A 13,154-nucleotide genomic window follows, 5' to 3' on the forward strand; every position below is an offset into this window, starting at 1 on the left:
GCAATTTTGGTAACAGTCTGTAGGTACTCCAGATTCTTGTGGTCTGCCAAGACTTGAACTGGGAATCAGGATCTTTATAGGCTGGTCACCACTTCTCAAAAGTTATCTTGATCACCAGTAGCTCCTTGTCTGAAATATCAAAGGGTTTTTTTCCACCAGGGTTAGCTTCCAGGAATAAAACACACAGTGGTGGAGTTGGTGCAGATGCCTGCATGTTGAGATAATACTGTGCCTATGGCAAAGTTCAAGGCATTGACCTCAGTCACAAATGGTTTAGTGAGATCTGGGCGAATCAGGGTGGGTGCTGAGGTGAATGACTTCTTCAGTCAATCAGAAACTGACTGAGTCTCCATCAACTAGGCAAACCAGGACCCCTTTTTCAGGAGCATCATTATGGGTGCAACCAGGTTAGATAATCCTTTAATAAATTGTTCGTAGAAATTGGTGAACACCAGGAATTGCTGCACCTCACAAACATCCTTCTGAGCTGATACAGTGAGTCACTAGAAAGCATCGTTTGGTTTTAACCATACCTATCTCTTTTTCTCTTGCTTAGAATCACTTAAATCTCTGTTCTTTATTAATAAACTTATTCTTAGTTTTACTATAAACCATCTCAGTGTAGTTATATTAAAGTAAAATGTGAGTCTTCCGCTAATCTAACAAGCTGGTGTGTGCTCTGTCTCTTTGGAGGCAGGAAACTTAATAATATCTGTGACAGTCCAATGAGAGGGACTGGACGCTGCAGGGAGATGTTTCTAGGGAACTTGGGAACTGGGTTTCACTGATCATTACCCACAAGGCAAGGTTTGGACTGGCAGAGTGTCGAGGAGTTTGCTGGAGAGGCAAACAGACAGATGTGGTAGGAAGCTGATACACAGTCTAAGCTCTAGTAAAGATTACTCTTGCTAAAGCACAGGGGTAATACAGTGGTTTACAGTTCTTGTGCCCAGAGCAGAATGCCATACGAGCAGTCACAGCTCTGCCCAGGGTTCACATCTACTAAACTAAGGTGCAGGGGAGAAGAGGAGTACCAAATCAACTGGTGTGATGGCATCCAGGAAAGTAACTTAGAATATCAAGCCTTGCCTCAGTGCATCCACCAGATTAGTGTCCTGTGGAAGTGCTTTCACATACCTCTGTAGTGCACTATTCCCCATGATACATTGTGAAATCCATAGTGAAATCCCTGAATTCATCTAGTTAAATGCCAGTTCATATAAGGGTCCCACAGTCACTGAATGAATCAAAAAGTGCCTCAAAGCATCAATTCATCCATTGGATTCCAACGCTGTAACAGAGGAAGGAGCAACCTTCCTCTCCCCAGGTGTATAAATATTAAACTGTATATATCCAACAATATGCATTAATCATACTCCACTTGCTCTGCACAGCTGCTTTATTAAGATGCCTTCCAGGGAACCAGTTAAACCAAATTATGTCATGACTGCTGTCACACCATAAGTTAGGCTGACACTGAGTTTCCATTATAAGCCTGAAATTGGACTATATGGTGGATAGAAAGCTGGCTAGATCATCGGGCTCAACGGGTAGTGATCAATGACTCCATGTCTAGTTGGCAGCCGGTATCAAGTGGAGTGCCCCAAGGGTCAGTCCTGGGGCTGGTTTTGTTCAATATCTTCATTAATGATCTGGAGGATGGCGTGGACTGCACCCTCAGCAAGTTTGCAGATGACACTAAACTGGGAGGAGTGGTAGATACGCTGGAGGGTAGGGTTGGGATACAGAGGGACCTAGACAAATTAGAGGATTGTGCCAAAAGAAATCTGATGAGGTTCAACAAGGACAAGTGCAAAGTCCTGCACTTAGGACGGAAGAATCCCATGCACTGCTCCAGATTAGGGACCGAGTGGCTAGGCAGCAGTTCTGCAGAAAAGGATTTAGGGGTTACAGTGGACGAGAAGCTGGATATGAGTCAACAGTGTGCCCTTGTTGCCAAGAAGACTAACAGCATTTTAGGCTGTATAAGTAGGAGCATTGCCAGCAGATCAAGAGACATGATCATTCCCCTCTATTCGGCATTGGTGAGGCCTCATCTGGAGTAGTGTGTCCAGTTTTGGGCCCCACACCACAAGACACTCACTCACTCATGCCCGTCACCCCAATTGGGGTATGGGCCGCCAACCACAGATCTCCAGAGTCCTTTATCCTGGGCCATTTGCTCTAGCTGGTTCCAGGTATAGCCCATTTTTATGCTATCAGCCTGAAGGTCGCGTCGCCAGGTGTTTCTCCTCATCTCTGCTGCGACCTGCGCCGTCTTTCTTAACTCGTACATGGTCCTCACGTTCCATGTACCGATGGTAATCCTCCTGGTTGCAAGAAGGGTAATCGGCTTAGTGGCTTCCTCACGACTTTCACCACCCAGCGTCATGCGTCTTCGAGTTGAAGACCCTTCTTTTTCCAGGGTAAAAGTCTCTGTTATCTCTATTGTTGGCGTTTCTGTAGCAAGTTGATTTTTTATGGGGTGGAGTTGCTAGCCCCACGCCCAACCCTCCTCCTTTATCCTGACTTGGGACAGGCAGATGGCCCCAAAGGACCTCTCTGGTGGAGTTACACCACAAGAAGAATGTGGAAAAATTGGAAAGAGTACAGTGGAGGGCAACAAAAATGATTAGGGGGCTGGAGCACATGACTTATGAGGAGAGGCTGAGGGAACTGGGATTATTTAGTCTGCAGAAGAGAAGAATGGGGGGATTTGATAGCTGCATTCAACTACCTGAAAGGGTGTTCCAAAGAGGATGGATCTAGACTGTTCTCAGTGGTACCAGAACAACGAGTAATGGTCTCAAGTTGCAGTGGGGGAGGTTTAGGTTGGATATTAGGAAAAACTATTTCCCGAGGAGGGTGGTGAAGCACTGGAATGGGTTACCTAGGGAGGTGGTGGAATCTCCTTCCTTGGAGGTTTTTAAGGTCAGGCTTGACAAAGCTCTGTCTGGGATGATTTAGTTGGGGATTGGTCCTGCTTTGAGCAGGAGGTTGGACTAGATGACCTCCTGAGGTCTCTTCCAACCCTGATATTCTATGATTGTGCCCTCCCCTAGTGCCCATCCAGAGAAAAGTTATATCAGCTTCAACGTTTGGTAAATTAGATCTGGAGTTGAGGTAGTGAGCAACTCCATTTTTAGGGTGTCATAATTCAGGAGCCCCTTCTTTAATTCCTTTGAGTTTGGTAGAAAAATTCTACTTTGGTTTATGTTGAGGCCAATATTAATTTGTGTGGATTTTGCAGAGGGCCTTAAAATCAGACTGGTAGTGGATGGCTGCCACCACCCCATAATATATTGCACTTATGTAAAAAATCACAGCATTGTGTTGTGTTTTGTTCTTTTTTCCAGTTATCTAAACCAAACTTCTAGGAAGATGAAGTTTTTTTCCATCTCCCATGCCATGTTGTGTTCACCTCTGCCTTGCTGCATAATTTTCTTCATTGCTCTCCACGTTCACAAGTTGGATTCAGGTAAGAATTTCTTCAATTCAGGCACCTAATTTCCAGTTTTAGGCACCACTGCAATCTACAAAACTCCCACTTGGCTTCTACCTAACCTTGTAGGTGACTAAACTCACTCAGCAGCTATATTTCCACTCTAAAAGTTCCCTAGCCACCTATGTATGTTTCTGGCTCTGGGCATGTGCACAGCTAACTCACTCTAGGCATCCTGACCCCTATCTCCTGCCTAAATCCCAGTACAATCCATGAAATGGAGGAAGATAGATGAAGGAGAGCCTGATGAGAAGGGTTTGCACAGGGATCTGCCACCTCTCAGGGGAGTGCCCTAAACACTGGGCTCTAAAGCATTCTGATATGGGTCTCTCTCCACCTCTCCTATTGAAGTTGTTCCACTTTAATTGAGTAATTAAATATTAACTGGTCCAGGGAAAGAGCAAGAATCAGGAGCGGCGCCAGGGTTTTTGCCGCCCTAGGCGGCAGCGCTCCTCCTCTGAGCATTCAGGGGGCCTGGGGTCTTCGGCGGCGGGGGTACTTCTGCTCCGCGTCTTCGGGGCACTTCGGTGGCGGGTCCCGGAGCGAGTGAAGGACCCACCTCCGAATTTCCGCCAAAGATCTGGAGCGGAAAGACCCCCCCGCCGCCAAATTTCCGCCGAGGGCGGCAAAATGCGGCCCCCCAAATCCTGCCACCCTAGGCGACCGCCTAGGGTTGCCTAGTGGAAGCACCGGCCCTGGCAAGAATGACACTATAGCTCAGTGGTTAGGGCACTAACCTGACAGGTGGCAGATCCCCATGCTAATCCCTTCTCCTAATCAGGGCAGAGGGAGAACTGAACTGGAGGTATCCCACATCTCAGCTGAATACCCTAAATATTGAGCTAAAGGTTATAAAGGTAGGTCACCTTTCCCCCTCACCGCCTTTTGTGGAGTGAGGCAGGCATCTAACTCATTATCGGAAGAAATGACCTAGGTGCCTGCAGAAGTCGGGTTCCCATTTGTGGATCAATAGGCAAGATAGGCACCTCCCTGCAGCCTGAACTTAAGTGCCAAACTTGGAGAGAGAGACAGAACACACCCTTCCTATCGGTATCTCCCATTGATTAGTTTAGGCAGTTCCCTGCCCAGCATGCTGGCTTTTGTGTATCCTATTCTTAGGAGCCTGTCTCTCTCCATTCATTGTATAGGGCGCCTGGGCACCTAAATCAGACTTTGTGAATCACACTGTTGTTCCAGTGGTTTTCTAGGCACTTAAAAAGTTAAGTGTTGCAATGCTCACTGTGGCAATGCCTAAACCTTATGTGGATTTGGGTCCCAGTGAATTGCTGTTCTTTGATCACATCCATTCCCATTGTTCTGGAAGCAGGCAAGGAGCATGAGTCATGATTACATTACCCCATCAGTCTACTTGAATCTTTCATCTTCCCTCTGTTTAATTCCTGCTATTTTCCTTAAGAATATTTCTGTTATAGTTTGGGTTAAACTGCATTGAAGTTGGTGGGTGTAACCATCAACCTTTATTTAAAATAGAAACCATTCAGTTCCCTTTTGAATAATCCTGATCTGGGCCTGGGCACAAGCATGGAATGTTGGGTACAAGCATGGATGCTTTGTCCAGACAGCGTTGTGGGGGAGCTAATTGCAAATACTGCCATAATCAGAAGAGCAAGAAATTGGTTGCTCAGAGTGTATGTGCTCAGGAAGAGATGTCTTTCTCCTCTCTTTCCATAACTTGCAGAAGTGCAAATGTTCATGGTTCATCCACAGAACAGATGATGTAGGACTGCAGGAATGAATGCCAGAGGAAACAAAAACTTCCCAAAGAAAGGATGCTGATCTGAGAATAGTGCATGATTGGAAAATCAATTGGCAAACACAGTCACCCTGGAATATAGTGTCCCCTCACAATAAAAGTTTTCTGGACATAGTGGAAAAACTTGGAATTTTAAGGATGAAATATTGTATAGGAGGTGGGAGAAACCAGCAGGTGATGGGTACAGGTACCAGCTGGTTGTACCAGATACACTGAAAAAGGAGGTTCTGAGTTTATGTCATGACTGTAAAACTACTTGACATTTTGGGGCTGCAAAAACCTTAGCCAAGCTAAGAGAGAAATTCCATAGGGTGAAATGAAGGTGGAGTGTAGAAAATTGGTGCAGAAAATGTAAAGATTCTGTTGTAACAAAGGGTCCCACCAAGAGTGGGGGAGCTTCTATCTCATGCGGGCATCAATGGTGCACTGCCATTTATATTCTTGGGCCCTTGCCTGAGACAGAGGCTAGCAATCAATATTTGCTGGTAGCTACAGACTGCGTAGACTGTCGGTCCTTCATCAGTTAAGACTGAGCCAATCACAACACGTCTTCCAATCTTCTCTTGCTCTGGCCATCCTTCGCCATGTTTGTCCATATATCCTTGTTAAGAAATCATCCCACCTCTTTGGAGGCTGACCGAATGGCTGTTTCAGTTCTCGCGGATACCACTCAGATATAGCTGTAGTCCATCTATTGTCACTGAGTCGGGCCACATGTCCTGCCCATCGCATTTTGCTGAGCCTGCTTTCGACAACATCTCGGACTCCAGACTGCTGCCTAATTATTTCATTGGGGATGCGATCGCGGAGCAAAATGCCCCAAAATGTTCGTTCCATTGCCCTCTGTGTGACAGACAGTTGATGTTCTTCAGTCTTCGTCAGCGACCATGTTTGGCTGCCATATAGCATTGCTGGAAGCTCGGTCGAGTTAAAAAGATTCGCACGAGTTGTTTTGCTGATCCTTGGAGGATGTCCCTGATGTCGCTGAATGCGCACCATCCAGCTTTTTTTCTGCATGACAGTTCGCCTTTCTGATCGTGGCGCATGTTGACTTCTTAGCCCAAATAAACGTATTTGTCGGCCTCTTGGATCTGCTCTCCTCCAAGAGTTATTTGGGTTCTTGGCAGAACATCTGATCTCATATTTTGTTTTCGACTGGTTCATTTTTAATCCAACTTGACTACTTTTCGTGTTCAGTTCTTTAAGCATTCTCTCAAGCTGGACTGTATTTTCAGCTATCCGCACTATATCATCTGCGAACCTGAGATGGTTTAGCCGCTAGCCATTGATATTAATCCCGCCTTTCAGGTCTGCTCGTCGAAAGACCAATTCAAGACAGGCTGTGAATAATTTTGGTGAAACTGTATCTCCTTGTTTCACACCTTTCTCGATGAGGATTCGGAGGGGAGTATCGAACAGCGATATATCCGTGCTGCAGCCAGAGTTCGCTTCCTTTAATAATGTGATATATTTTGCGCTGATGCCCTGTTCTGAAAGAGCTTCAAGAACGGCGTTAGTCGCCATGCTATCAAACGCCTTCTCGTAGTCCACGAAGGTAATGCACAAAGGGAACTTGTATTCCCTTGAACGCTCTAGTAGTTGGTTTAGAGTGAAGATGTGGTCTATCGTGCTGTAGTTTCTTCGAAAGCCAGCCTGCTCTCTAGGTTGCTGTTCATCCAGGTTTCATGACAGTCTATTTGTTATTATTTTGGTGAACAACTTATAGATATGCGAAAGCAGGCAGATCGGGTGATAGTTCTTTAGATTTTCTCGATCGCCTTTCTTATGCAGAAGATGGTATTGGAGTCTTTCCAACTGGATGGTATCTTCTGGATTTCCAGGTAACGGCTGAACCTTTGGGCAAGAGCTTTCCAGAGTTCCTGACCTCCCGCCTTAAGTGCTTCTGCTGTCAGACCGTCCTTGCCTGGAGCCTTCCCCTCTTTCATTTGATGGACTGCGTGATGGACTTCGCTGATGAGAACCGGGAGTATGTGTTCATCGGTTTGTTGAAGTGATGGCATTGGGACGTCTATACGGGATGCAAAGAGCTGGGTATAGAAATCCCTGAAGATTGCCTCCATCTCTGTTCGATCGGTTACTGATTCTCCATCCTTGTTCTTCAAAGCTGATAATGATGACCTATACAACACCAGTTCCTGTTTGCATTTTTTGAGACTTTTACAATCTTCAGCAGCCTTTAGAAGCTGTTCAGTTTGAACTTTCTTGAAGTCTTCCTTCAGCTTCATTCGTATGAGCTTGCAGAGAAGGGAGTACTCAAGCCTGTCACTGCCATTTCTTTTCATTTTCCTCCTCTTTTCCAATAAGGTCTTTGGTCTTTCATGCTCAGCTGATTTCACACACTGTTCCAGTCTCTTGCTGAAGTTCTCATAATCGTCGTCCAGGAGGCTCCAGTCTTCCCTGGAAATGTTTTCCTTCAGGATTTCCTCGTCGAAAGCTACTGGTTGGTGCCTTCTGTTCGCCATACACAGCGCCTTTTTCTCCACCTTCACAGTGAACGTGAGTCTGGCTCTCAGTAGGCGATAACTACCGATGTTAAATGATGGCACTACTGAAATATCCTTCACAATCTATCTATCAGAAAGTAATCGATTTCATTCTTTGTCTTCATGTTCGATGCGATCCAAGTCCATCTCCTGTTGGCCTTCTTTCGGAACTAGGTGTTACCAATGAACATTCTCCTTGTCTCTGCCAATATAGCTAGTCGTTCTCCTCACGCATTTCGTTCTCCGATACTGTACCTTCCTATGAACTTTTCGCCTTCTCTCCCTCTTCCAGCCTTGGCATTAAAATCTCCCATCGCAGCTACAGACTACTTCAAAAAAATGGCCTGATGTGTACTCAAGAAGAAATCAAGAGGTTGTGACAGTAGCAGATGTCCAAGTGAATGAACTTTTTACCAGATTTGGAGTCCCACGTGAGTTACACACCAATTAAGGGAGAAACTTTGAATCCAAATTTTCATCTCATGTTTGTGAGATTGTAGGGATCCACAAAACTCACACCATCCTAATACACCCACAATTTGATGGGACCGCGGAAAGGTACAATAGGACATTGGAATTTCAGCTGGCTACCTTTGTAGAACATCACCAAAGGGACTGAGACAAGCATTTTCCATTCCTTTTGGTAGCTTATAGAACAGCAGCCAATGAGAGTACAAAGTATAGTACAGCACTTCTCACATTGAACCTCTCATGTGGAGTTCCTGAAGAGGAACAATTTAAATCATTTGGACTATGTAGAAACCCTACAGTCCGAAACTGAAAAAATCTCACACCTTTGCTAGAGAAAATTTGCTGATAGCCTCTGATAAAATGAAAAGTTTCTTTGACATATGCTCATATGGGGAAACTTTCAAAAGAGGGGACCTAGTCTAGCTTCACAACCCTGGGAGAAAGAAGAAGAGGAGCTCTAACCTGGATAAACCTTGGAAGGGAACCTATAGAGTACTGACCTAAACAAATGAAGTGATGTATAGGATACAGCTGCATCCCAGGACTAAACACAAAGTTATCCATAAGGACTATCTGAAAAGGCACTAGTGGGACAAGATCTCAGTGTGGCTGCCCCTGAATCAGAGAATGTAGCTGTAGAAACGGAGGCTGCAAACATTGTCACAGCGCTGAATTCCCCATTGGAAGGGAATGGGCAGGGACTGTCACAGCCAGAAGATTCCACAGAAACAAAAATTTTGCCTCAGGGGCTCCCTGAGAGAGTCCCCCTCTGGTGGCTGAAAGAAAATAAAGAAGGGAGCAAAAAGTTCCAAAGAGCTTTGGATGGGAGTAAAACTTTTTGGTGATGTGAAAATATCCTCACAGACACTGGCCACTTGTAGATAGTGACACTTATATCACTTCTAAAGTGAAATTGGAGTACATGTGTGGATTTTAGAGCCCTTTGAAATATTGGCTTTAACTAGAAGCCTTGGTTTCAGGATGAAACTTCCAAAAGGAGCCCTTGCCCAGTGCAGACAGACAGCAACTAACATGCACAACACATTCTCAGAAAGCTGCTGTGGGTGGGACTTGAATTTACAGTACATAGATGCTTCTCAGGTTCAATGGCTACAACATGTCACCTAGAAAAACACAGTTAATGTGATTTTAGGCTGCCAGCAAACACTTTCGTTTACATGAGAGCCCTAGTTTTCCTGCCCATGCACATTTCACTTTCTTTGGAGAATCAGTTTGGCTTGGCCCATGATGGAGTTCTCAATTTTACTCTCAATAACTTTTCCAAATAAGAGCTAGAAGACTTTGATGTCATGTGATATCTTGGGAAACCTGTGCTAAAATGACCCCATATTTACATCACTAACCCTACTCCAGACTCCTATGAGGCACACTACTTTCAAGAAAATCCAAGTCAGCATGTCGATTTTAGAGTGCTGAGGACTGGTCTACACTGGGGGGGATCGATCTAAGTTACGCAACTTCAACTACATGAATAACGTAGCTGAAGTCGATGTACTTAGATCTACTTACCACGGTGTCATCACTGTGGTAAGTCGATGGCTAACGCTACCCCGTCGACTCTGCCTGCGCCTTTCGCCCTGGTGGAGTACCAGAGTCGACGGGAGAGCGCTCGGCGGTCGATTTATTGCATCTAGACTAGATGCGATAAATCGACCCACTGCTGGATCGCTGCCCATTGATCCAGCTGGTAATGTAGACAAGCCCTTAGAAGAATAATATGTGTAACAGTAAGCAGCTCTCAACCTTAACTACAGCAGAGCTACTGTTCTATTCTAATGTTGTTTACCATACTTTGGATGTTGTTAAAATACTTTGCATTTCGATCATTTCAATGATTTGTCATTCCTTCAACACTGGAAATAATTAAACCAGCTATTTGTAAACTAATTCATATATTTAATGTGGTGTGGGAAAGGGATTATTCCTTTCTCTGCTACATCCCCTATTCTCCAAGGTGCCTGCTAACACCAGTATCTCTTTCCTGCAGAACAACTAATATAGTAAATGGAATGCATAAGGCCTGTAGAAGGTGGGAAGACTGTGGGTCTTGGGGGCAGTGGGCATGGCATGGCTGCAGAACTGGGGCATTCCACATCTCCAAAAGACCTTAATAGCTCATTGGAGCCCCCCAACCCCGACTACACCTGCCCACCACTATAGGGTGCTTGAAGCTGTAGAAAGCTTTCTAGTTATTGCAGTCATTGATAAATGAAATGGTTTCCAGCGGATGAATAAAACAATCTGAATTTCTGATTTTTCTCAGGGCAACACTAAGGGACCAAAGGGAAGAGATTTGAGGCCCTTAACTTTAAATTTCCAGACCTTCCAAGGACTGGGTTTCTTGTAGATTTAACTTTAACTCTGAATTTCCTGTGTTTAAACTGTATTTTGAAGATCTCTGTGAGGTCTGTTTTATTTTATTTCTTAGATGTACCTATTCTCAGTTCCTTCCAGATAAAATTCTGTGTCTTAGTTCCTTTGACAGGGAATTTCAAAGTCAATGGACCTGATCACCCCATCACAGCCATTGCTGGTAAGGAAATTGTGTTACCCTGTCACCTGTTGCCCAGGATGAGCGCGGAAAACATGGAGGTGAGATGGTACCGGACTCAGTTCCTTGAAGTTATACATCTATATCGGGATGGAATAGATCACTATGAAAAGCAGATTCCAGCATATCAGGGAAGGACAGAGCTTCTGAGAGATGGTATTGCCGATGGAAACATTGCATTGAGAATATACAGAATCACACCTGCTGATGAAGGACACTACAGCTGTTTCATCCAATCAAGTACATTTTATGGAGAAGCTATGTTGGAGCTCAAAGTAGCAGGTTAGTCAATATTTGGATTTCCCAATAGGAGAAGTAAATTAAACTGTTTGACTCAGTAAAGGCCCATTCAGTCAGTTTCACAAGTTACAAACTTAGGCTGGAAACCTGGCCCCATTGAAGTCAGTGGTAAAATTCCTATTAACTTCAACGGGGCCAGGATTTCACCTGTCATTTCAGTTGCGGATTTTCCTGCCGCTTTATTATTCTCTGTCTGTGAAAGTTTGTTTGTAATAATTCCTGAATTAGCTGAAATTCATTCAATTAAGAAATGAAATCTGTTTAATCACAAAATGATTGCATTTCTATGAAAGCTGCAAGATTGCAGCCACCATTTCAGAAATCATTTAATGGGATTATTAAAGGGGAGGAGATCGAGGAGACAGAATGGAGGACAGCAACACAGGAAAGGGATCAGAAGGGAAATGGAGAAGGAAGATGAATAAGTCCCACCACATCACCCCAGTGTGGGCCTAGCTCGCAGAGGCTGCAAGAAACAGACCTCTGCCACCTGTATGAAAAACAGGTGAGCTGTGGGTCCCATGGGCACCCCTGTATTATGAATTCACTTGCAGGTCTCCACAAGGATGGAGGCCTTGGTGAGGATGGTAGCATTGTCAAGAGAGGGAAAGTGACATTTCTTTCAGATGATCAGCAGCAACAACAGGATGTGTTGTCTGTAGGGACTCACATGGTGCCATTTCTGTGGAGCAGGACCAGCTGCTCTCTTTGGAGAACCACTGGTGTTGCTCCTCTACTCACAGCCTGTGTACAGAGGAGTGGTGGGCCCTTTAGTGGATGAGGAAGGAACTCATTGGGAGGGTGCTGTCATGTTCTGGAGCCATGTCATGTTTTATTCATGTACACATTTATGATTTGTAGACAGCAGTTGTACATGTAAGAAATTATTTTAAAGAACAAGTCCAAGGGTGGTGGCATTGCTGTGTGGTCTAGCATGTAGGACACTGGTCTGAGGCCTGGTCTACACTAGGCGTTTATGTCGAATTTAGCGCCGTTACATCGAATTAACCCTGCACCCGTCCACACCACGAAGCTATTTAGTTCGACATAGAGCTCTCTTAAATTCGACTTCTGTACTCCTCCCCAACGAGAGGAGTAGCGCTAAATTCGAAATGGCCATATCGAATTAGGCTAGGTGTGGATGGAAATCAACGCTAATAGCTCCGGGAGCTATCCCACAGTGCACCACTCTGTTGACGCTCTGGACAGCAGTCCGAGCTCGGATGCTCTGACCAGCCACACAGGAAAAGCCCCGGGAAAATTTGAATTCCTTTTCCTGTCTGGCCAGTTTGAATCTCATTTCCTGTTTGGACATCGTGGCGAGCTCAGCAGCACTGGCAATGATGCAGAGCTCTCCAGCAGAGATGGCCGTGCAATCTAATAGAAAGAGGGCCCCAGCATGGACTGATCGGGAAGTCTTGGATCTCATCGCTGTGTGGGGCGATGAGTCCGTGCTTTCCAAGCTGCGCTCCAAAAGAAGGAATACAAAGATCTACGAGAAGATCTCTAAAGCCATGGCAGAGAGAGGATACAGCCGGGATGCAACGCAGTGCCGCGTGAAAATCAAGGAGCTGAGACAAGGCTACCAGAAGACCAAAGAGGCAAACGGATGCTCCGGATCACAGCCCCAGACATGCCGTTTCTACGAGGCACTGCATTCTATCCTAGGTGCGGCCGCCACCACTACCCCACCACTGACCGTGGACTCTGAGGATGGAATATTGTCCGCGGACGGTTCCTCGGACATGTTAGCGGACAGGGAAGATGAGGAGGACGAGGCAGTCGACAGCGCTTGCACCGCTGATTTCCCCGACAGCCAGGATCTCTTCATCACCCTTACAGAGATCCCCTACCAACCGTCCCCAGCCGTTACCCCGGACACAGAATCAGGGGAAGGATCAAGCAGTAAGTGTTTTAAACATCTAAACATTTATTTGTAACAGAACTGGAATATGAATAATATTAACAATGGGTTTTTCATGATTTGTTTGCCCTAGGCGTTTAACTATTTAGTCCCAACTATTTAAAAAA

The 13,154-nt window shown here is 45.3% G+C and overlaps 1 protein-coding gene across 1 annotated transcript in view; it reads left to right on the plus strand.

Moving 5' to 3' along the window:
• Positions 1 to 3,360: 3,360 nt before the first annotated feature.
• Positions 3,361 to 13,154, plus strand: part of LOC112117004 (butyrophilin subfamily 1 member A1-like) — a 42,889-nt gene continuing 33,095 nt past the window's right edge. The window contains exons 1-2 of the mRNA XM_029912205.1: positions 3,361 to 3,478; positions 10,746 to 11,105. Of these exons, the coding sequence (XP_029768065.1) occupies positions 3,382 to 3,478; positions 10,746 to 11,105 (457 nt within the window). The 5' untranslated portion in view covers positions 3,361 to 3,381. The remainder of the gene's footprint in view (positions 3,479 to 10,745; positions 11,106 to 13,154) is intronic.

Source organism: Terrapene carolina, unplaced genomic scaffold, assembly GCF_002925995.2.
Source record: "Terrapene carolina triunguis isolate 2854851 unplaced genomic scaffold, T_m_triunguis-2.0 Scaffold192, whole genome shotgun sequence".
Lineage (NCBI taxonomy): Eukaryota > Metazoa > Chordata > Testudines > Emydidae > Terrapene > Terrapene triunguis.